This window comes from Oryx dammah, unplaced genomic scaffold (genome assembly GCF_014754425.2).
Source record: "Oryx dammah isolate SB20612 unplaced genomic scaffold, SCBI_Odam_1.1 HiC_scaffold_15, whole genome shotgun sequence".
NCBI classification, from domain to species: Eukaryota; Metazoa; Chordata; class Mammalia; order Artiodactyla; family Bovidae; genus Oryx; species Oryx dammah.
The window spans coordinates 5,474,988-5,500,567 of NW_024070199.1; the positions used below are offsets into that span (position 1 = coordinate 5,474,988).

Here is a 25,580-nt window from a genome sequence, read left to right on the forward strand (position 1 = left end):
TGTCCCACTCTTTGCGACCTCATGGACTATAATTGGCCAGGCGTCCCTGTCCATGGCATTTCCCAGGCAAGAATACTGGAGTGGGTTGCCATTTCCTTCTCCAGAGGGATCCTCCTGACCCAAGGATCCAACCCACCTCTCCAGCATTGGAATGCAGATTCCTGATCACTCTCTGAGTCACCTGGGAAGCTCTAGAATAAAGTATGATGACATTTAAAAGGAAAGATTTAAGTTAAACATAAAATTTCTGGATAAAGTATCAGAATCAACATTATACTTTTGGTGGTCCCTTAAATTATATGGGAAAACATTTTCTCCAAGCATCCTTCTTTCAAACTTCTTTTAGAGATAGTGTTTTAAAAAAAGGCAGTTTATAGATAGAAGAAAGGTCAACCTGAGTCAAAAATTACATCATAGTTGAAAGTCTCCAGGCAGTAAGTTGACAGAAACCAGCTAGGATCATTTGGAATGAATTAAAGTTTTTTTATTATGTCATGAAGGGGCATTCATGAGCTTTTGGATATACCCCAAGAGCCCTGAATTGGTAGCTTTTATTGGGATTTATTGAGAAATAATTACTCCAATCATTATTAACTACTTTCTGGTTGCTCATGACACGTTATTCATTACTGTTTCCATGTGAAACCTTATGAAGATCGGTAATCCACGTTTGAAGTAGCTCTTCCTTGAAATATATTTTTGTCCATAAGTGCAATCTTGCTCACATGGAATGTTCATCATATTCTAAATTAATATCCTTATCATAATATATTATTGGTATAAACTAGACATTTAAATTAGAGCCACAGTTTTCATTTATAGATACAGCAAAAATAAATTGTTCTGATTTTCTGCCATGAGCCCTTTTATTTACTATAAAGGCAATAAAAAATGCCTCCCATTGCCTTGGAAATCATGTGGAGTACTTTATGAGGTTGTCTCTTCTTGCTCATGTATTTGTCTCACGACTCCTTTCTTTGGCTTTCACTGCCAAAGGAACATTTTCCCCAAGGAATATTTTTTTGAAATAATTTTCTTTAGTATTGACCATGCATTTTTGAGGTTCCTAAGAATAAAGGTCAGTTTGGGCTTTTCCACTTACTATACTGCCACTTTCTAGCTTTGTGGGGGAAGATAAGCATGTGATAAATAGATAAACCATTACAATGTATTGGGTCAAGTATTTCAAAATAGGTATAGCGAAAGGCAAAAGGGAAACTTTGAGAAAGATGCCTCAAATTTTTCAGAATATTGGAAAAGGAGAAAACTTTGGAGATGTAAATAAGGATACTGTTGGCGATGTTGGCCTTAGGAAGGTCTCCGTGAGAAAATGAGCCTTGGGCTGAGACTTGAGGAATAATAAGGAGTTCATCTGATAGCATAGAGGTAGTTAGAAGAGGTGTAATGCCATCACAATAGAAGAAAGGCAAGAGCTAAGCTGCAGATAGGGAACTGAGATATGCAATAAAGTGTGCAATCGCTGGTCAGGATAATGCATCCAGGAGCTGAACTGAGTTATATAATGCAAAAGCACATTATAACTGAGTGCCCTTACGGTTTCAGCAATTTGGCTTATTTACAGGCTTCTAGTATAAGTTGGATCAACAAGAAGGTTGGACTTGATGACAGTCCATCAGAGAGCTACAGCGGGCCTTAGCATTTTCTTCACATTGGGTGTTTCTCAGTTCGATACAGAAGATCCCAGTGCCTAGAGCGGTGGGTGTTGGGGAAGTGGAGACAGAATTGGTATCCCGGGAAACATGGTTTGATGGAAAGACCTGGTCCTGGGTTCTGATCCTAGCTGTGAACTAGATAGATCTCTTGGGTAATCACTTTTGGTTTTGATTCTTTTTTCTTTATTTCCCAAATGAGGGCATTAAAGGATCATCTCAGAGGCTCACTCATTCATGATCCACCATCTATTAATTGCATACCTACTAGTTACCTGGAACGCTCTTTATTTCTTTAGATACACTTGAGTGGAATAAAGCTCATCTCCTATAGCTCCAACTATAAACAGAGCTGAGGATGAAGACAGTCTTGGAAAGAGTGATTTTTAAGAAACTCTGCCCTAAGAGCATTTAAATTCTGTAACTAGACCTAGTTTGTAGATGGCCAGAGATGGGACCATAATAATAGCTTCTGTTAACTTCTTATGTGCCAGATACTGTACTTAATATATATACACACAATTAATATATATTAATATATAATTAATATATGTGCAATATATATATATATATAATCACCTTTTGGGGAGGTTATTTCATTTTTCATTTTATAGATGAGGAACATGAGACAGAAAGGGTAAGAATATTACCTAAGGCCATACCACTATTAGTTTGATGCAAAAGTAATTACAGTTTTAGACCTTGAATTTTAAATCATTATGACAAGGTTCAAACACATCTTTATTCAAAATTGGAATCATCACAATCAACACATTTTTGCCAATGAGAAATAAGTTTGTTTATTCCTGTAGCACAAAAATCCATGCTTCAGGAACTCTTGGAAAACATTTTCTGCCTCTTGCTGGCTGTGGAAGCGTTTTCCCTGAAAACAGTTGTCGAGATGCTTGAAGAAGTGGTAGTCTGTTGGCGAAAGGTCAGGTGATTACGGTGGATGAGGCAAAACCTTGTACCCCGATTCATTCAATTTTTGAAGCACTGATTATGAGAAGTGCTATTGGGCATTGTCATGAAGTATTGGGCCCTTTCTATTGACCAATACCAGCTGCAGGCATTGCAATTTTTGGTGCATCTCATTGATTTGCTGAGCATGATTTCACTGTATTCAGGAAGCTTAAGTGGATCAGACGGGCAGTGAATCACCGAACAGTGACTGTGACCTTTTTTGGTGCAGGTTTGGCTTTGGGAAGTGTTTTGGAGCTTCTTCTCGGACCAGCCACTGAACTGGTCATTGCTAGTTGTTATATAAAATCCACTTTTTGTTATACGTCACAATCCGATCCAGAAATGGCTCATTGTTTTTGCATAGAATAAAAGAAGATGACATTTCAAAATGACGATTTATTTTTTTTTTAATTTCCGGCCAGCTCATGAGGCACCCACTTATTGAGCTTTTTCAACTTTCCAATTTCATTCAAATGCTGAATGACCATAGAATGGTCGAGATTGAGTTCTTTAGCAACTTCTTATGAGTTGTAAGAGGATCAGCTTCAGTGATTGCTCTCAGTTGGTTGTTGTCAACTTCTGATGGGCAACTACTATGCTCCTTATCTTCTAGGCTCTTGTCTCCATTGCAAAACTTCTTGAACCACCGCTGCACTATAAATTCATTAGCAGTTCTTGGGACAAATGCGTGGTTGATGATGAGAGTTGTCTCTTTGCTTTAGACGCATTTTGAACTCAATTAAGAAAATCGGTTGCATTTGCTTTTTGTCTAACATCATTTCCATAGTCTAAATAGAAAATAAACAGCAAGTAATAAGTAAGCATGAAATAAGAAATGTGCATTAAAATGATTATAACATAGCCACATTTATTTAAGAACGTATTCCACTATCAATTGGCAAATTTCAACAGTGCAAAAACGGAAATTGTGTTTTCATCAACGTAATAGTAAAAGTGTTTGAAACGTCTGTCTCCAAAATGATTCTAAAACAATGACCACCAAACTTGATTGTACCTACTGCAGGAACTCCTACAGATCTAAAGAATCAGAATTTCAGAAAATACAACAGAGATAACATTTGTTTTTAAATAATCCATCAAGTAGTTTTAATGTGTGATTAGAGAAATATTAGATAAAGATTTATATAAAATGACAGGAAAATCCAGTGGTTGAAAAAAAGGCTAAACAACTGAAAGAATAAGGACGTTTTCTGGTTTGGAAAGAGCATTTGAATTCACATCTCTGTTCTGATGAGCAGCATGTTCTTTTCTTAAGGAAGTAACAGAGAGCATGAAGGGAGGCCTGGGTTCCAGAACTGTGTCTTTATGAACTAACTAGCAATGCAGACAGAGGCAAAAGGTTGACCTATATGACATGTAAGGCCTCATGAAAGAGCTAAGATCTATGATTATACAAATAATTAAGAATTAGGTGTTGTGTAAGCTTTATTTGATTTGATTAAAAATATTTCCTTGGAAAAAAAGAGTTAATAAAATTGAAGTTAACGTGTACAAATTTACATAATTTTTGACAAACATAAAATACCAGATCAGAATATAAAAAAATCTTTTGTAAACCTCTATGCTAATTGAGGAAACAGTGGAAACAGTGTCAGACTTTATTTTTTGGGGCTCCAAAATCACTGCAGATGGTGATTGCAGCCATGAAATTAAAAGACACTTACTCCTTGGAAGGAAAGTAATGACCAACCTAGAGAGCATGTTCAAAAGCAGAGAGATTACTTTGCCAACAAAGGTCCGTCTAGTCAAGGCTATGGTTTTTCCAGTGGTCATGTATGGATATGAGAGTTGGACTGTGAAGAAAGCTGAGTGCCGAAGAATTGATGCTTTTGAACTGTGGTGTTGGAGAAGACTCTTGAGAGTCCCTGGGACTGCAAGGAGATCCAACCAGTCCATTCTGAAGGAGATCAACCCTGGGATTCCTTTGGAAGGAATGATACTAAAGCTGAACTCCAGTACTTTGGCCACCTCGTGTGAAGAGTTGACTCATTGGAAAAGACTTTGATGCTGGGAGGGATTGGGGGCGGGAGGAAAAGGGGACAACAGAAGATGAGATGGCTGGGTGGCATCACCAACTCGATGGACATGAGTTTGAATGAACTCTGGGAGATGGTGATGGACAGGGAGGCCTGGCGTGCTGCGATTCATGGGGTCGCAAAGAGTCGGACACAACTGAGCGACTCAACTGAAGTCATGCTAATTTTTATTTTTTCTTTGAAATGACTAATTGTTGACTCATCAAGAGTTAACTAGGAAAATGACTAATTATTAAAGATTACTAGTAATACTGCTCTGGGCTTTTCAGATCCCTTTGAACACCATGTCATTTTATATTTCCCTAAAATTGCTGAGAAAATTCCCAGCTGAGAGAAAAATGTTCATTCTGTTAATTTACCATAAAAGGTAGTTTGCAAGCCCTCTCTAGAGTCAACTATTTCAGCAGAATTTTGTTACAGTTTAATAGCTCTGTCAAAAACTTGGTTGAAGATGAGGAAAACGTGAATGTAAAATTTTCAGCTAAGGCAAAATTGGAAGGAAAAAGTAAAAATAGAGCATTCACATCTAATATAATATAATGGGCTAACACTAATAAATTCTTATATTTATGTACCTGCTCTCTCACACTTCTGTTTTCTGTCCCCATTTTTTTTTCTTTCATTGCAGAATAGAGGGGTTGTTTCTTGATAGCAATTCATGTGAGAAAATTGTAAACACAAGACGAGTCATTATGCAACATAGTTCCCCACAATATAACAGTCTTGGAATCAGCAGAACTTGCCCTTAGTGAGAGAGAGCATAATCTTAACTACCGAATTTTGGTAAATTGGAAAAGCTCACTGAGATGATCGTTGTTGCTCAGTCACAAAGTGATGTCTGACTCTTTGCAACCCCATGGACTGCAGCATGCCAGGCATCCCTGTCCCTGACTGTCTTCAGAGTTTGCTCAAATTTGAGCAAATTTGCTCCATTGAGTTGGTGATGCCATCCAACCATCTCATCCTCTGTCATCCCTTTCTCCTCCTGCCTTCACTCTTTCCCAGCTTCAGGGTCCTTTCCAGTCAGTCAGCTCTTTGCATCAGGTGGCCAAAGTATTGGAGCTTCAGCTTCAGCATCAGTCCTTCCAATGAATATTCAGGGTCAATTTCCTTTAGAACTGACTGGTTTGATTTCCTTGCTCTCCAGGGGATTTTCAAGAGTCTTCTCCAACACCACAGTTTGAAAGCATCAATTCTTCAGTGCTCAGCCTTCTTTATGGTCCAATTCTCATATCCATACATGACTATTGGAAAAACCATACCTTTGACTAGATGGACTTTTGATGGCAAAGTGATGTTTCTGCTTTTTAGTAATACATTGTCTAGGTTGGTCATAACTTTTCTTCCAAGGAGCAAGCGTCTTTTAATTTTGCAGTTGCAGTCACCATCCCAGAGAAGGCAATGGTGCCCCACTCCAGTACTCTTGTCTGGAAAATCCCATGGATGAAGGAGCCTGGTGGGCTGCAGTCCATAGTGTCGTGAAGAGTCGGACACGACTGATCGACTTCACTTTCACTTTTCACTTTCATGCATTGGAGAAGGAAATGGCAACCCACTCCAGTGTTCTCGCTTGGAGAATCCCAGGGACAGGGGAGCCTGGTGGGCTGCCGTCTATGGGGTTGCACAGAGTCGGTTGGACACGACTGAAGCAACTTAGCAGCAGCAGCAGCAGTCACTGTCCACAGTGATCTTTGGAGCCCTAGAAAATAAAACCTGCCACTGTTTCCATCTATTTGCCATGAAGTGATGGGACCAGATACCATAGTCTTACTTTTTTGAATGTTGAGTTTTAACCCAGCTTTTTCATTCTCCTCTTTCACCTTTATCAAGAGTTTAGTTCCTTTTTGCTTTCTGCCATAAGGGTTGTGTCATCTGCATATCTGAGGTTACTGATATTTCTCCCAGCAATCTTGATTCCAGCTTGTGATTCATCCAGTCCAGCATTTTGCATGATGTACTCTGCATATAAGTTGAATAAGCAGTGTGAGAATATACAGCTTAATGTACTCCTTTCTCAATGTTGAACCAGTCCGTTGTTCCATGTCTGATTTTAACTCTTGCTTCTTAACTTGCATACAGGTTTCTCAGGAGACAGGTAAGGTAGAGTCCCATCTCTTTAAGAATTTTCCACAGTTTGTTGTGATCCACACAGTCAAAGGCTTTAGCATAATCAATGTAGCAGAAAGTAGAATTTTGGGGGTAATTCCAGTGCTTTCTCTATGATCCAACAGATTTTGGCAATTTGATCTCTGGTTCTTCTGCCTTTTCTAAATCCAGCTTGTACATCTGGAAGCTCTTAGTTCACATATTGCTGAAGCCTAGCTTGAAGGATTTTGAACATTATCTTGAACATTACATAGCACATGAAATGAGCACAATTGTCTTATAGTTTGAACATTCTTTGGCATCCCTTTCTTTGGCATTGGAATGAAAACTAAACTTTTCCAGTCCTATGGCCACTGCTGAGTTTTCCAAATTTGCTGGCATATTGAATGATGCTTTCACAGCATCATCTTTTAGGATTGGAAATAGCTCAGTTAAAATTCTGTCACCTCCTTTAACTTTGTTCGTAGTAATGCTTCCTAAGGTCCACTTGACTTCACACTTCAGGGTGTCTGGCCCTGGGTGACTAACCACAGCATCGTGTTTTTCTGGATCATTAATGCCTTTTTTGTGTAGTTCTTCTGTGTATTCTTGCCATCTCTTCTTACTCTCAGCTGCTTCGGTTCAGTCCTTGCTGCTTCTGTCCTTTATTGTGTCCATGTTTACTTAAATTTTCCCTTGGTATCTCCAATTTTCTTGAAGAGATCTGTGGTTTTTCCCATCTATTGTTCTCCTCTATTTGTTTGCATTGTTCTCTTAAGAAGCCTGTCTTATCTCTCCTTGCCATTCTCTGGAACTCTGCATTAAGCTGGGTATATCTTTCCCTTTCTCCTTTGCCTTTCCCTTCTCTTCTTTTCTCAGATACTCATTCCTAAGGCTTCCTCAGACAACTGTGCGTTCCTGCATTTCCTTTTCCTTGGGGATCATTTTGGTCATCGCCTCCTTTACAATATTACAAACGTCTATCCATAGTTCTTCAGGAATTCTGTCTACCAGATCTTCCCCATTAAATCTGTTTGTCACTTTTATAATCAGAAAAGATTTGATTTAGACCATACCTGAATGGTCTAGTGTTTTTCACTACTTTCTTTGTGGGGGGAGTCTTAAAATTATAGCAAGAATTTTAGAGGCCTAAAGAATTGTGTTTAACCCAAAGAAAACGAGGGTGAGCTAGAAACTTATTCTACTTTTCTTTTCCATTTTTTGGCCGTGCCATGTGGCGTGTAAGATCTTAGTTGCCCATTAGGAGTCAACCTGCACCTCTGCGTTTGAAGCAGAGAGTCTTAACACTAGAGCCATCCTAGTTTTAGCTTCAGTTTTTTAATGTCTATTTTAGAATATTTTTCTCCAGAGTGGCCTTGTGGGTAGAAGTTATAAAGACACATATTTCATGTAAGTGTAAGAAAACAAAATAGACGTTTTTGATGGTAGAACGGTTTGCTCTCTCTGGACATAATCAACGAAGGGTGTGGATTGCCTTTGGTTAGGACTCTCATGAGAGATTAGACACTGGGTTGATGGTGGCATGTGGGTTAGACCATTTTAGTTCTCTGATTTTAGATGTATATGTTTTAGGAAATTATTTAGCAAAACAAACTTACTGATAAATAAACTATTTAGTTGAAACTGAATCCTTTCTATATGTAAGGTTCATATATAATTACCATAAAATGTATTTCTTGTCTCAAACAAAATTTCACTTTTGTGATGATTAACTGCACAAAGTACTGCCGTTGCCCTAATTATGTTTTTCCAGTTAGTTATGCACACTTCATTCAGAGTTATCATCACCGGATTCTAATGTCTTCTTACCACCTCCCTGCTCATGGCATAATGCTCTGCACTGATTTTAGGATAAACACACACATTCTTAATATGACCTACAAAGTTCGGCAAAGTCTAGCCCTACCTGCTTCTCCAGTTTTATGTTATACCATTCTCCATTTCCAATCCAACCATATTGGGCTACTATTAATTTCTCACGTATACAATGTGCTCCCATTTTCCGCACTGGGTTGTTTTTTTTTTTTTTTTTTTTTTGCATAAATGTTCTCATTCTTACGTGACTTCTGCTCACCGTTCAGATCTCAGTTCACTTTTAATTTAGTCCAGAAAGCCTACTTGATCTTCCTATTTAGATCACATTCCCTGTTCTATATATGCTCATATTCCGTAGTTCTCATTCACTGCCTTGATCTCAGTGTATTGTTTATAGTTTACATTTGATTGTGTAGCTGTTTGATTATCATCTATTTTCCTTACTAAAGTATAACATCCTAAGGGAGAAAGCATGTTTTGTTTTATTTTTTTTATTATTAAAAATTTTTTTTTTTTTTTACTTTACAATTCTGTATTGGTTTTGCCATACATTGACATGAATCCCGCATGTTTTGTTTTAGTTAATTATTTACCTCCCTGTACCTTGTGATACGTGTGTATCATAATAAATGTATGTTGAGTGAATAATATAAGTGGAATAAGTAACACCTACTATGGAAGTGCAGGAGAGACTATTTAGAGAAAAGATGTGATATACTGACCCTAATCAATAAGGTAATTTTATATAGTGCTTGCATTTTTTAGACCAGTTTTACTTTTCACAAAAGTTGTGAAAGCTAGGATTATTATATCACATCATATTATTTTAATTCTGTGGATAAGAAAATTTTATTTTTCTTAGCTTTACAAATAAGGACAGTTAACTAGCAAGAAGAATAGTTATTAAGTAACAGATTTTAGATTAAAAAAAGAAAAACGAATGTGTGCTTGAGATTTTAGGGAAATGACCGTGTACTTGTTATACTTAGATACTGCATTTTTTCATGTATCATTCTTTTATGTATGTGTGTGTGCGTTAGTCACTCAGTTGTGTCCTGCTCTTTGTGACCCCATGGACTGTAGCTCACTAGGCTTCTCTGTCCAGGGAATTCTCCAAGCAAGAATACTGGCATGGGTAGCCATTTGCCTCTCCAGGGGATCTTCCTAACTCAGGGATCAAATCCAGTCTCCTGCACTGCAGGCAGATTCTTTATCATCTGAGCCACCAAGGAAGCCCCACCAATGTTCTTTTATAATTTGCTTCATATGGTATATTTTCTTATAGGACTGGCTTAGTTCAGGCTGCTACAACAAAATACTGGGTGACTTAAACATTTATTTCTTTTGGTTTTGAAGGCTGGGAAGTCTAAGAACAAGATGCCTGCTGCTTTGGGGTCTGTTGAGAGCCCTTTTCCTGGTTTGCAGATGGCTTCCTTCTTGCTGTATCCTCAAGGAGGAGAGAGGGAGCACTGGTCTCTTCCCCTTAATAAGCGTACTAACCTCATCCCATCTCGGGGCTCTTCTCTCATGATCTTGTCTAAACCTAATTACCTACCAAAGGCTCCACCTTCAAATACCATCATGAGAGGGTTTCAATGTATATGTTTGGGGGACACAAACATTTAGTCCATAGGAAGGACCAAACTATGTATTATTTATACATACTCATCTAAAATATATTTCTAATTTTAGAATTTTACACATGGAATTTTCAGTTACATTTGAGACTTGCCTGTAATGCAGAGGGGTTTGATCCCTGGGTTAGGAATTTCCCCTGGAGAAGGGAATAGCTACCTATTCCAGTATTTTTGCCTGGAGCATTCCATGGACAGAGGAGCCTGGCGGACTATAGTCAATGGGGTTGCAAAGAGTCAGACACAACTGAGCGACTAACACTTTCACACTTTGAGATCTTCACAGGTAAGATTTGAACCATGAAAGTTATGCTGCCATCTAGTGATAACTAACCTGAACGAAATTTGAGAACTAGAGTAGCAGGTTAAGCTTTCCAGGAATGGTAGAACACGTCATCCATATTGAATGGACTGGACACATAACTCAGGGAGACATTTCTTTTTAGTGAACCTTTGAAGTAGCTGATTCTTACGAAGATCATGAATTAATAATGACTAAATAAAACAGATCTTAGCTGTAGAATATTACCCATGTAGTAAATGGCTTAGATGGTTGGTTTCCTATGATTGTGCCACTTAACTGAAATCTGTCTCTGTTTCCTTACTCTCTTGACTGCTTCTGAGTGAGAGAATTTTGTATTCTGCTAACCTAATAAAAAGGAATTTTCATCTTGGTTTAAAGAACTAACCATATTCAGGAACAAACATATATGAGGAAATGAGTCCTTGGTAAAATTTCCAGTTAGATTTTGCAGCATCATAAGGAAGAAGTGAAATGCTAAAAAAAGCTTCACTTATCCTAAGTAGACACTTAAAGCCACTTTGAATTAAATTACTGTGATTTAATGTAAACACAGCAATAAAACACTTCCAGATATTCAATAAATGGTTAGAAAATACAAAATATATAAGAATTTACTTTAAAGCACTGAACCACAAAGAAAATTTGAATAATTTATGTGTATTTCTTAAGTCTTGAACATACATGATAGATTTTAGCTGATGTATTTAAGCGAGTTATTGTCCTAGTACATTAGAACTGCAGATAAAATTATCATTAAAATCCCTCAAGCTAAAATTTTCTTATATGCACATCCAGATTAAAAAGAGATAACAATTATTCTATTTCTCTGGAGGCCTAAACAACAAAAACTTATCCCTCTGAAATGATCATTTTGCTTGCAGATATGAGAAAATTATATTTAACAATTTTATTTTTAGATAGTCCATAGAGGATTGTTTCTCTTTGTCCATTTACTGGTATACTCATTGAACTGTATCCCTGAGGTATTCAAACTCATGGTGGAAAAATAGCCTAACTGGAAAGATTAATTACTTTTCATATAACTCAATGAAAATTATGGCTTTCCTGACATGGCTTCTTACCCTGTCTCCCCTTCAGGAATAATATTTCACGTGCTGACAATAAACACTATGTAACAGAGTTGCTATTTTGCCAGGAGTTAAGTTGGGAATTTCAGGGTCATAAGCAATTTTAAGATAAGTAAAGCAGTTGACTTACACCTAGTTCTTTTTTTAAAATTAATTAATTTATTTATTTTACTTTACAATATTGTATTGGTTTTGTCATACATTGACTTGAATCCGCCACGAGTGTACACGTGTTCCACATCCTGAACCCCCCTCCCACCTCCTTCCCCATCCGTTCCCTCTGGGTCATCCCAGTGCACCAGCCCCGAGCACCCTGTATCATGCGTCAAACCTGGACTGGCGATTCATTTCACATACGATATTTTATGTGTTTCAATGAAACACATGAAAAGATGCTCAACACCACTCATTATCAGAGAAATGCAAATCAAAACCACAATGAAGTACTATTTCATGCCAGTCAGAATGGCTGCTATCCAAAAGTCTACAAGCAATAAATGCTGGAGAGGGTACAGAGAAAAGGGAACTCTCTTACACTGTTGGTGGAAATGCAAACCAGTACTGCCACTATGGAGAACAGTGTGGAGATTCCTTAAAAAACTGGAAATAGAACTGCCATATGACCCAGCAATCCCACTGCTGGGCATACACACTGAAGAAACAAGAATCGAAAGAGACACGTGTACCCCAATGTATACCTATTTCTTAGTTGATACCCTTAACGCAAAGTAGTTTTGTGTTTATTCCAAGACAAGTGCACAAATATGACCCCATCTCTTGTTTTCATGTAACACACTGTTTGTATTAAGAATGTAGATAGTATCAGACAACAGCGGATATCAGTCTAGCAGGAATTTGATTTAAAATTAGTTGCCAAAAAGTACTGGATCATACCAGAGGGGTGTGCGTCTTTGAAAAATACGTTGTATAGTATGATCAGCTTTGTATGAAGCACAGATGATCTGGGATCTCTCTTGGTTCTGGGTTAGGGAAGACCTTTTTTTTAAAAAAAAAAATTGTATTTGCTTATTTTGTTAGTTGAGTTGCAATGTTATGTTAATTTTTTCTGTACAGCAAAGTGATTCAGTTATGCATATATGCTATAGATATATGTGTATTCTTTTTCATATTCCTTTCCATTAATGTTTATCACAGGATATCGAATATAGTTCACTGTGCTATATAGTAGGACCTTGTTGTTTATCCATTCTGTATATAGTACTTTGCATCCACTAACCCCAAACTCCCAATCCGTCCCTCCCACACTCCCCTCTGCCTTGGCAACTGTAAGTCTTTGCTCTATCTGCAAGTCTGTTTCTGTTTCATAGATAAGTTCATTTGTATCATATTTTAGACTCCACATATAAGTGATGTCATATGGTATTTGTCTTTCTCTTTCTGACTCACTTCATCATCTGTGATCATCTCTAGGTCCGTTCAGTCCAGGTTGATACAGATGGCATTATTCCATTTTTATGGCTGAGTAGTATTCCACTGTATATATGTACCACATCTTTTTTGTGTGGTATCAGGGAAGCATCAAGGAAGAACTTTAGAGGAGGAGTACTTAAGAGGAAGCCTGAAAGATGGGTAGTGTCAGTTAGGTGGATAGCTTAAAGGCAGATCCTAGTGTGGAAGGGAGCTATGTGGAGGTCAGAGTGCTCTAGAGAGTACACAAATGAAAAGGCCTTTGTTTGAAATTCTTGTTAACTTATCAGTGAACAAAGGATTCAACTCTGCACCTGTGTGGATGCACAGAATATTCTGAAACTTTAGGGCTCTTACCACCCAGAACATTATAGAGGAGTGGAATAAGAAATTGACCTTGCCCTGAAATGATGTAATCAGGTGATGAGAACGCTAGTAGAAATGAGAGGAGGCTGTTTTATGGCAGCGCAGAAGAGAAAGAGACCAGGCTCTCTTTGGGCAAGAGAGAGGGTGGAGGGTGATTCAAGACCCTTGAAGGAGCTGGCGTTTGCCATGGTTCTGCAGGGTGAGGTTGGCAGCATGTTTTTAGTTTACCTGTGTCCTTGACTGTGTTTTGACTCTTGCCTTATTTGTTCAGCTAGGATTGTGTCTAAGCAGAGCCTCTGCATCTGTTCTTAACCTCAACTGCAGCCTTATCCTCTTACCCATGTGCCGCACGCTCCTGGCTTACCTTCGAGGATCGCAGAAGGTAAGAAAAAAAATTCTAGTCACTGATTCCAGCATAGCAGTCAAATGTAAAAGTATCACATTAGTCCTACTTAATTTTCATGGTCTGAATTTCTGCTGGAGTGATTTCTTCAAGGATGATCCTGATGTAGTAAAGACCTCATCATCTGTCAAGGTGATCACTAAACTGTTCCATAGCAGTAAGTTAGGACAGTGGATAATAGAAAGAGTATCAGATACTGTGCTAACATATATAGAATTCGCATATATACTTGTCAATCTTTGCATGATTTCGGGGTATTGCAAACAAAGAACCTGAAGCATAGAGAGTTTAATTAACTTGACCAAGACCTTAGGACTAGTGAATGGTAGAGCTGAGATCAGCCCCAGTTCTGAACTCTTTCCACTAAACTATTCCTCATTGACGTCTTGTACTTTCATTTAATTAAATGCAGGTGAGCACACTAGAGCCCCATGCTGTGCTTAGTCGCTCAGTCCTGTCTGACTCTTGTGACCCCATGGACTGTAGTCAGCCAAGCTCCTCTGTCCATGGGATTTTCCAGGCAAGAGTACTGGTGTGGGTTGCCATTTCCTCCTCCAGGGGATCTTCCCAACTCAGGGATCAAACTCAGGTCTCCTGCACTGCAGGCGGATTCTTTACTGTCTTTACCACCAGGGAGGCCCAAGAGCCCCACGGACTTTCATTAATACACATGATGGCTGCTGGCGTTGGTGGCAGTTTCTTAAAACACATTCCTGTTTTGAGCTGTGTCAGTGACTTGAAATAGAGTTCTTGGATATGATGTGATGTCGTGTATGATATTTAAGTGTGAAAGAAAGGATTTGAGAAAAGAGAAAAGCTGTTTGAAAGTTAAAAGTCCAACTGAAATTGTTTTCTGCCTTCTCTTGTCTGTGTGTGTATGTTTATATACATGTGTGTTCACTGCTTTCTTCACTGAGATAGTTAGGAACTACTGGATCGATACTGATATTTCAAAAGGAGTTGTTAACATGAGGTCATTTTGATGTTCTGTGAAGTTCATGTAAGTGGATTTACTGCAGTTAAAGTTCTCAATCTTTTCATGAAATTATATTTAGAAACTCTTTACTCTTAATGCAGTAATTTGTGAAAATAACTCTTTCTGTAGGTGCCAGCTATTGTGAAATGCTAGGTTTAGGTCCCTGTGGCTGGCCATTGGCTTGGTATGAAGAAAGAGAAAATATAAATGGCAGGAAATGGAAAGTGCCCACCTAAGTCTCTCAGCGTTTAATAAGACTTAGAGAATTGTTCCCCAGTGTGAAACATAGTATTCAAAGATGCTTGATGTTTTATTTTTGTACAAGATCAAGCAGGCATTTAAACCTGTAGATGAAATTGTTTTATTTTAAAATCATCTTAGTTTTTGACCACAAAAGGAAATCACACATATTGTAAAATGAAAACACTGCAGAAATATGCAAAGTTGTCAGTGAAGGGTCCCCCTAATGTTGCTCTGTCAGCACAACCACAGTTTGAGAAAAATGCCTGCAAGTATGTTAACATATACAGTGCCATTAATTTTAAACAATATAGGATCATAGTGTCATTTATGTGTTGTAACATTTTTACCTAACAATATATCTTGCTTGTCTTTCCATGTCAGTACTAAGCCTCTTCACATTCTCTCTAACGATTTGAGTGTTCCACTGACTAGACATCGTACTTCATCTCATCAGGTTTTAATTGATAGACCTCTGCTATCAAAAGCTTTCCAAAGCTTTGTATTTCCAAAGCTTTGTGCATATGACTGATTTGCTGTATCACTTTTATCATATTAAATTTTTTATTTATAATTTTTTATATTTAATTTTTTAAATTTAGGTTCCAAGCCGGAGAACCAGAAGATTGTTGGATAAAAGCAGAACATTCCACATAACCTGTGGTGTGACTATCTGTATTTTCTCAGGTGAGGAAAACCGAAAGATGTTAAGTATTATGTTAGGACATTTTATGGATGGCATTTTTATTGTTTATGGTTTTCTTATTATGTAGCTTAATTTTCTCTTCCATGTGTGTAAAGAAATTTATCTAGTGGCATTACAGAAAATGGGTAGGTCAAGTATATTTATATATGTATTCAAAGTTTGGTCCTTAAGGTGGTAATGATTGTTTTTCAAAAAGGAAATAACTTCATTTAGAAAGATTGGAAGAAGGTGATTAAAAGTTTCCACCCTCTAAAAGTAATGACATGATAGTTTAAATTCTTGAAAATTAAAATGTGAAATGTGCATTCATAGAATATGATTCCTTCAAAATTATATTTGTTAAATGTTTCTTTGATATTACTACTTGGGCAGAAGAGCAAATGTCAAAATTGTGGAAGTTTATTCTGCTCAATTCCAAGTTTAAATGTAAAGTGAGAATCTTTGATTTTTAAGAATCATTTTAAAATAAATGTTTATCCTGAGCAGTTTTGAAACAGAAAGTTATAAACATTTTTATTAAGTGCATGCATGCTGTCACTTCTCATGTCTGACTCTGTGAAACTAGTAGACTGTAGCTCTCCAGGCCCCACTATCCATGGGATTCTCCAGGCAAGAATACAAGAGTGGGTTGCCATTTCCTTCTCCAGGGGATCTTCCAGATCCAAAGATCAAACCTGTCTTCTGCATTAGTAGGCAGGTTTTTCACCCTAGTGCCACCTGGGAAGCACATGGACTCTGTCAATGGATTGTGTAGGTCTAGCCCCAGCTGCTCATCTGCCTTACTGTGTGACATAATCTCTCTGATCTTCATTTTGTTGTTAACTGTAAAATGGATTGGCAGCAGCACCTACCTCATGGTTTTAAGAAGAAAATGAAAACATGTGTGTGAAGTTCTTAGGATAGAATTAATTATTATAATTTATAAACTCATGAGTAAATTATCTCAGTGCTATTGTGTTTGTTTGCTTAGTCATTCAGTTGTGTCCAACTCTTTATGACCCCTTGAACTATAGCCCTCCAGGCTCCTCTGTCCATGGGGTTTCCCAGGTAAGAATACTGGAGTGGGTTGCCATTTGTGGTAAGGATTAGGGTTGGATTAAAGCTAGAGAGTGAAAATGGAGGATGATCAGGAAACATTGGCACATTTTTAACTTGATTTTTTTCTGGACAGTAGCTGTGTCCAAATATTCCATCAGTTGGAGAACAACCCCAAAACTGAGATAGTGTAGAGTGTTGCCATGACTGAGCTTGTGATTCAGAGGGTTTACATTCTGCTGCTCACTAGGGGTCTGACCATAGCTAAGTCACCTTTCTTCTCTTCTTGATTTAAAGATTTATTTATTTTTGACTTTGCTGGGTCTTCACTGCTGTGGGCTTTCTCTGTTTATAGCAGGCTTCAGTAGCTTTGTCATATGTGGGATCTTCCAGGACGAGGGATTGAACCTATGTCCCCTGCATTGGCAGGTGGATTCTTAACCACTGGACCACCAACAAAGCCCCTTAGCTTACGCTTAGTTTTCTTATCTGTAAAATAGGGATGTATTATCTGTAAAACAGGATTAAATGAGAAAATCCACACAAAGCACATCACTTTCTCTCTGCTGCCTAAAATCAAAAGCTGTGAATTCTTTAAAACTAAAAAACTTTTTAGGGTCTTCCCTGGTGGCTCAGTGATAAAAATATGCCTGCCAATGCAGGAGACACAGATTCGACCCCTGGGTTGGGAAGATCCTCTGGAGGAAGAAATGGCAACCCACTCCAGTATTCTTGCATGGAGAATCCCATGGACAGAGGAGCCTGGTGGGCTACAGTCCAGTTCAGTTCAGTTCAGTTCAGTCACTCAGTCACGTCCGACTCTTTGTGACCTCATGAATCGCAGCACGCCAGGCCTCCTTGTCCACCACCAACTCCTGGAGTTCCTCCAAACTCATGTCCATTGAGTCGGTGATGCCATCCAGCCACCTCATCCTCTGTCATCCCCTTCTCCTCCTGGCCCCAATCCCTCCCAGCATCAGTCTTTTCCAATGAGTCAACTCTTCACATGAGGTGGCCAAAGTATTGGAGTTTCAGCTTCAGCATCAGTCCTTCCAATGAACGCCCAGGTCTGATCTCCTTTAGAATGGACCAGTTGTATCTCCTTGCAGTCCCAGGGACTCTCAAGAGTTTTCTCCAACACCACAGTTCAAAAGCATCAATTCTTCGGCACTCAGCTTTCTTCACAGTCCAACTCTCACATCCATACATGACCAGTGGAAAAACCATAGCCTTGACTAGACAGACCTTTGTTGGCAAAGTAATGTCTCTGCTTTTGAATATGCTATCTAGGTTGGTCATAACTTTTCTTCCAAGGAGTAAGCGTCTTTTAATTTCATGGCTGCAATCACCATCTGCAGTGATTTTGGAGCCCCCCAAAATAAAGTCTGATACTCTTTCCACTGTTTCCCCATCTATTTCCCATGAAGTAATGGGACCGGATGCCATGATCTTAGTTTTCTGAATGTTGAGCTTTAAGCCAACTTTTTCACTCTCCTCTCTTACTCTCATGAAGAGGCTTTTTAGTTCCTCTTCACTTTCTGCCATAAGGGTGGTGTCATCTGCATATCTGAGGTTATTGATATTTCTCCCGGCAATCTTGTTTCCAGCTTGTGCTTCTTCCAGGCCAGCGTTTCTCATGATGTACTCTGCATAGAAGTTAAATAAGCAGGGTGACAATATACAGCCTTGATGTACTCCTTTTCCTATTTGGAACCAGTCTGTTGTTCCAAGTCCAGTTCTAACTGTTGCTTCCTGATCTGCACATAGGTTTCTCAAGAGGCAGGTCAAGGCTACAGTCCATGGGGTCACAAAGAGTCAGATAGGACCGAACGACTCAGCACACACACACGAAACATTTTAAGGAAGGTGAATATATCTCTTAAGGATATATTTCATACAGCTGTTACCTAGGGCACCTTTTTCGGGAGAATTAAAAAGAATGGTATTTCCTCTTAGGATGCCTTTGAACTTTGGAGACATAAAATATGTAGTGAACATGTAAGCCTTCTGTTTATAATAGAGGGATTTTTTCCCTATAGATTTTAGAAATGCTGAAGCTTAGGACACAGTTCTGCTTCAGTAATGTTCCCTATCTGTGCCACAGCTGAGTATCACCTAGACAGCCTTTTTTCCTCTGGAACCCTGTCTTTGCATGCTAGTTAACCTACTTTCAGTTTCCAGTCTGTTTATTTGTAGGACCCTTTCCTTCCTTTAATCTGGGCACTGGTACTAGTTTATGAATCCTTTAAATAACTCCTAGATTATTTAGCATTCTATCCCTTCTCTCTCACTTTCATTTGTCTGTGGGAGTAATTCAGAACACTTGGCCCATCTACATACATCTCATATGCTAGGTTGGATTGGCTGTAGAATTTTCACTTTCCAGGCCATGTCTTTTTTTTGAATCACAACACTCCATAAAGTATAAACTGTAATATTTTCCTAAGCAATTTAGGTTCATTTACCTTATTAAGTCTCTTATTTCTGTCATCACCATTTTACAGAAGAGTAAACTGAGGCGTTAGTAGGCAAGTGATGTGGGCAAGAAAACAGGTTTTCTAACTAATTAAATGTTGCTCTTTCCAGTACATTGTAATGTGCCGTTAATTTTGACCTTATTTCATCTATAAGGAAAGCTTGAGAAGCGAGGAGGCTATTAGAGTGCTGTATAAAAAGTCATTTGGTTCTTTCTTCTCTAACCTCATGATAATTTTCTTTTTTCTGACCATGCCAAAAGGAATTTCTCTTCAACTCTCTAGTAATTTCCTAACTCTTTGGTATAAGCTCTGAGTCACTTGACTACTCATTAGTGCACCATTGTAGACAGATTATTAAATGGTGATTATTATTTTCCTGAGTTTTTGTCCCATGAAGTTGTTACCAACACTTTTGCTATTGGATTGAAACACTATGTCTTGAATCTGTGGACTGTGAAAAATGTTAATTGGTTAAAAGACTTTTCATGGGCTTTTATCTTAGGTTGAGTGTCAGTGAAGTATACAAAACGTATAACAGGTTTGGAGCTATAGGAGAGGTGAGAGATTAGAAAATCTATAATACAGCAGTTCCCCCTTATCCATGGGGAATACTTCCCAAGACTTCCAGTGAATGCTTGAAATCAATGATGATATATCCTCTAGATACTGTTTTTTCCTATATAGACACACCTGTGATAAAGTTTAGTTTATAAATTAGGCACAGTTAAAGATTAGCAATAATTACTAATGTTACAATTGTAACAATATGCTATAATAAAAACTAAATGAATGTGATCCTCTTCTCTCTCAGAGTATCTTTTTGCACCAATTTAATGCTTCTTTCATCTTAACATGCGCTGTGGCTGGTCACTTCTGCAGTTTGAGGTGTGACAGCAAAGTGAGCACCAAATTCTTTTTCCTTTCCCATTTCTGGGATAGAAAACTCACTCTTACTGTGGATCTTAGCAACCTCAACATTGGAAATTTCTTTTCCTTATTAAGTCAAGAACTTTCACCTCTTCACTTAAAGGAGACACTTTACAGCTTCCTTTGGCATATCTGAATTGTTAGCATCACTACTGTTGTAGTTTGGGGCCATTATTAAATAAAACAAGGGCGACTTGATCACAAATACTGCAATATCTCAGACTGTGGATCTGATAACCAAGCCAGTTACTAAGTGGCCAACGGGTGGGATGTTTTGGACTGAGGGATGATTCATGTCCCAGGTGGGATGGAGTGGGACAGTCAGAGATTTCATCACACTCAGAACAGCATGCCGTTTAAAACTTATAAACTGTTTATTTCTGGAATTTTCCACTGAATGTTTTCAGACCACAGGTAACTAAAGCTGCAGGTAGTGAAACAATGAGTAAGGGGGGGGTTACTGTATTCAGGAGATGCTTAAATGAATAAATAAATTCCTGTATTATTAAACACACACATGTGTGTATGTGTGTCAGTGTGTGTTGGTGTATTTCTAACTCTTGACTTAGGGTTATTTTATTTCGGCTTTTGAAAATTCTGTTTCTTTACATTATTTCTCATGCTAAAACTGTGTATAATTAAGATTCTTTGTGCTTTTAAGACTTCCCACTTAATTGAACATTTTGTTGTCTATATGGTTGTCAAAGTGTGACCCTGTGTTTTTGTAAGGAGAGGAACCAACTCCCCTTTATTGAGTGTATCTGAAAACCCCACTGACTGGTGTGACTCCGTAGGTGTGCACGTGGCCGCCCACCTGGTTAATGCCCTCAACTTCTCAGTGAACTACCGTGAGGATTTTGTCGAACTGAACGCAGCAAGATACCGAGAGGAGGTGGGTGGCCTCTGTCTTCTCATTTTCCTTTGACTTATCATGAGATGACTAATGAGGGTCTGTGATTTTCACAGAAAATTTGTACCTTGCTGCTCCTTTTGAGTGCTTTTAAAATGCACTTGTCAAGTTGAGTTTTATTCCTTTTCAACAGAAAATATATGTAATTACTATTTCACAGTCTCTCCTGCTGAACCTGAAAGTTCAGAGAGTGTCTACTTAGTGCGCTCTGCGGTGTTCACACGGTTGCCACTCAGGCCTGCCTTTTGCCTCCCAGCAGTTCTGTCTAATTCCCATCACTCAGTGGAGACTGTTGGGTAAAAACACAACAGGGTAAAAATCCTTCAGGAACTCATACTGTGCTTGAGGAGGAAAAGGGCAGAAAAGAAAGTTGACTATTTGATGATCCTAGACCATCAGTTGATTTTACTTAAAATTATTGAATTTTAATGCTTTACGTTGTTTTGTAATCCTTATAATAGGTAACTTGGGCTGAATTCTATAGGGGACAATATCTAACTTAGAGGTGCTCTTCTCCATGTGGAGCTGCCCATAAAGTGGAATTGTGTGTGCAGGGAGCCAAGCTGGACCAAGAAACAGAACGTGCACAGCCCTAGTTAGGTCTCTATTGCTTGACACTCTCATGGTGTCCTCAGGCTGCCTTTGGTTCCCAAAGCCAAGACTGCATCAACACCAAAATGTTCAGGGTCCCATGTGATCAGAACGCTGCCCTGTTCTGCTCAGTTTGGTAGTGACTTAATAGATTGTTCTCCTCACTCCATCTTCCCCTTATATATCACCAGAGTTCTCTAGATTTGTACCACTGTGATCATGTGCTCAACTTCCCTCCCAAGACAAATCAAAGGCCAAAGTAATGACAAACAAACAGGGAGATAAATCATTAAACCAAAATAACAAGTAGCCCTAGATTAATCCCTTAACTATGCTAGTATCTTTTAACATACCAGTGTGATTTTGTTGACCTCGGTTAGAGGGAGCCCCTAATATTTTTCACTGCTGAGCAATCTGTATGCAGGTCAGTTTCACTCCTGAGAAATCTGTATGCAGATCAAGAAGCAATAGTTAGAACCGGGCATGGAACAACAGACTGGTTCCAAACTGGGAAAGGAGTACGTCAAGGCTGTATATTGTCACCTTGCTTATTTAACTTATATGCAGAGTACCTCATGCGAAATGCCAGACTGATTGAAGCACAAGCTGGAATCAAGACTGTCAGGAGAAACATCAATAACTTCAGATATGCAGATGACACCACCCTTGTGGCAGAAAGTGAAGAGAACTAACGAGCATCTGGATGACAGTGAAAGAGGAGAGTGAAAAACTCTTCAGCATTCAAAAAATGAAGATCATGGCATCTGGTCCCATCACTTCATGGCAAATAGAAGGGGAAGCAATGGAAACAGTGACAGACTTTATTTTCTTGGGCTGCAAAATCACTGCAGATGGTGACTGCAGCCATGAAATTAAAAATGCTTGCTCCTTGAAAGAAAAGTTATGACAACTCTAGACAGCATATTCAAAAGTAGAGACATCACTTTACCGACAAAGGTCTATATCGTCAAAGCTATGGTTTTTCCGGTGGTCATGTATGGGTGTGAGAGTTGGACCATAAAGAAAGATGAGCACTGAAGAACTGATGCTTTTGAACTGTGGTGTTAGAGAAGACTCTTGAGAGTTTCTTGGACTGCAAGGAGATCCAACCAGTCCATCCTAAAGGAAATCAGTCCTGAATATTCATTGGAAGGACTGATGCTGAAGCTGAAGCTCCAATAACTTGGCCACCTGGTGCGAAGAACTGACTCATTGGAATAGACCCTGATGCTCAGAAAGACTGAAGGCAGGAGGAGAAGGGGATGACAGAAGATGAGATGGTTGGATGGCATCACCGACTCGATGGACATGAGTTTGAGCAAGCTCTGGGAGTTAGTGATGGACAGAGAAGCCTGGTGTGCTGCAGACCATGGGGTCTCAAAGAGTCAGACACTACTGAGCGACTGAACTAATATTTTTAAAAAGTTCACCAGGTGATTGTAGAGTATGTGCTATGCTTAGTTGCTCAGTCATGTCCAACTCTTTGCGACTCCATGGACTGTAGCCCACCAAGCTCCTCTGTCCTTGGGGAGTCTCCAGGCAAGTATAGTGGAGTGGATTGCCATGCCTTCCTTCAGGGGATCTTCCCAACCCAGGGGTCGAACACAGGTCTCCCGCTTTGCAGGAGTATATTCGACATCAAGAACCATGGAGAAGTCCAGCTCCTTAGCATGCCAGTGGAAGCTCCGCATGTAATGATTTCATCCCAGAGAGAGTGCCCCACCTCTCCCTATCTCCCATCACTTGCCCTGATCGTGTGGGGCAAGTAGTAACTTGTATGTTACTACTACTATGAAAATTCTTTTTTAATCTTTTCCTTCTTTGCTTCTCTCTTCTGCTTTATAATTCACATGTCTTCAATAACAGTAATGATTTAATCATTTTATTTTAATATACTTTTTACTAAGATGCCAGGATTCTAGTCATTTTAGGATTTCTAGGTATTAAATTTATTTCACTTTAAGAGAGATAGAGGCTTAATGTAAAATATTTTAGAACTCCCAAGTAAGTGAAAATTGAAAGCTTCTCTTCCAAAAATAGCCACAGGTAATGATTTTATGTTTTCTTATTTTGAGTGGTGTTTTATGATATATATTCTTTAGCAGTAGCAATTTGTAAATATATGTATTGTGACTTACTGTATCATAAAGTATACATCTACCTCATCTTCTTCATATGAATATACCATAATTTATTTTTAGTCTTTTTCTTATTCACGAATGTTGAGCTGATTCCAGGTTTTTGTCATAAACTGCATGCTAATAAATTTATTTTTTTTGTACAGTTCTGCTAGGCAGATTTATAGAAGTAATTTTGGTTTCAAAGGTACACAGATTTTTAGTTTTGTTGGACAAATTACTTTCCAAAAAAATGTCACCAGTTGATACACTCTACCAATTTTATTACAATGCTTATTTCTACACCTCACTCATTAAAAAAAAAATACTGCTGCTAAGATGGATGAAAAATAGTAATTAATTTTAATTTACATTTTCCTTCCCCCCCTTCTTTCCTCCCTTCCTTGGCTTCTTCAGTCATGTCTTTCTCCCCTTCTTCTTTCTTTTAATAAATATTTTTGAGTGCTTAGTAGGTATCAGGCCATGTACTAGATTAAGATGAAAAAATACACACACACATTCACACGGAGAGATAATACACATATAAACAGTTGTATTCTTTTGTGACTTGTCTTTGGAAAGGATGGGTTTGTGTCATGCACCTTACTGTTCTTGCTGTGTGCTTACACTCTTGTTTTCTCCACGTCCCCAGTGACCCCTCCATTCTCCATTTTGCAATGGGTGGCACATTCATGATGGAGTAGCTCAGTTGGCCTCATCTTGTCATCTGTGAAACAGTCTCCTACTCTTATACCCCGTGTTCCCTAGCAGTTTTATTCATCTTCTGAGGTTTCCTAGCTAATTCTTCATATTTCTGGTATTACCACTTTGTCCAGTCCATCTTGTATTTCTCCTGGTTGTTTATGTATTAGGTTCCTCAAGATCATGGGCCTTCCTAGTGGTTCAGATGGTCAAGAATCTGCCTGTAATGCAGGAGACCTGGATTCGATCCCTGGGTTGGGAAGATCCCCTGAAGAAGGGAATGACTACGCTCTCCAGTCTTCTTGCCTGGAAAACTGCATGGACAGAGGAGCCTGGCGGGCTACAGTCCATGGGGTCACAAAGAGTCAGACACAACTGAGCAACTAACACTTTGAAACTCTAGATTAGCCTTTAGTTATGTTTTTAACGCCATGTTTCTAACTAGAAACCATTGGACCTAAGCTTGATGTGGAGCTATTCTTGGGCAAATGGTCCTTATTCAGGGTCCCTGAAATTATTTAAATGGCTTCCTACTTTGTATATAGCTTGGTCTGACCACAGATTCAATGGGGGCATGAGAAAAATAATTCATAAGTTGTATAATATTAGGCCCCTTTGGATAAAAAATTAATCCACATTCTACTGGGCATTGATATAAGATTTCCAGAAGACAGAAGGGAGTTGATTTCAGTCCATTATACCATGGGGATGTAGTTTAAAGGAAATATTACAGTAACAATATTAATGTATTTCTAATTAGAAGGAAGCTATCTTCCTTAGTTGAATTTTATCAGTACTTTTCACAGTAGCATTTGAAACATTTTAGTTCTCAGTATTCTTTGCATTGAATTTGCACAGCATAACCCCCTCTATATATTTTATTGCTTTTGATTCCCACTGTTTTGACACATGCTAGGTGCAGTTTGCAGTTGTGGTAGACAGAGCATATATTAATGTTTCCACAAAATGATCAAAGGGTGGGCTTCAGGCCACTCCCACTAGCCTATTTGGCCATTAAGATGAAAGCTTGGACCTCTGATTCCTCATCCAATATTCTTCCCTTTT

The 25,580-nt window shown here is 38.6% G+C and overlaps 1 protein-coding gene across 2 annotated transcripts in view; it reads left to right on the forward strand.

Annotated features, from left to right (window-relative positions):
* Positions 1-25,580, forward strand: part of NOX4 (NADPH oxidase 4) — a 180,071-nt gene that overhangs the window by 20,378 nt on the left and 134,113 nt on the right. Inside the window, exons 3-5 of one of the 2 annotated variants that reach the window (XM_040256520.1) lie at positions 13,703-13,813; positions 15,653-15,737; positions 20,990-21,087. In XM_040256520.1, the coding sequence (XP_040112454.1) occupies positions 13,703-13,813; positions 15,653-15,737; positions 20,990-21,087 (294 nt within the window). The remainder of the gene's footprint in view (positions 1-13,702; positions 13,814-15,652; positions 15,738-20,989; positions 21,088-25,580) is intronic. The other variant, XM_040256521.1, reaches the window with a different exon arrangement.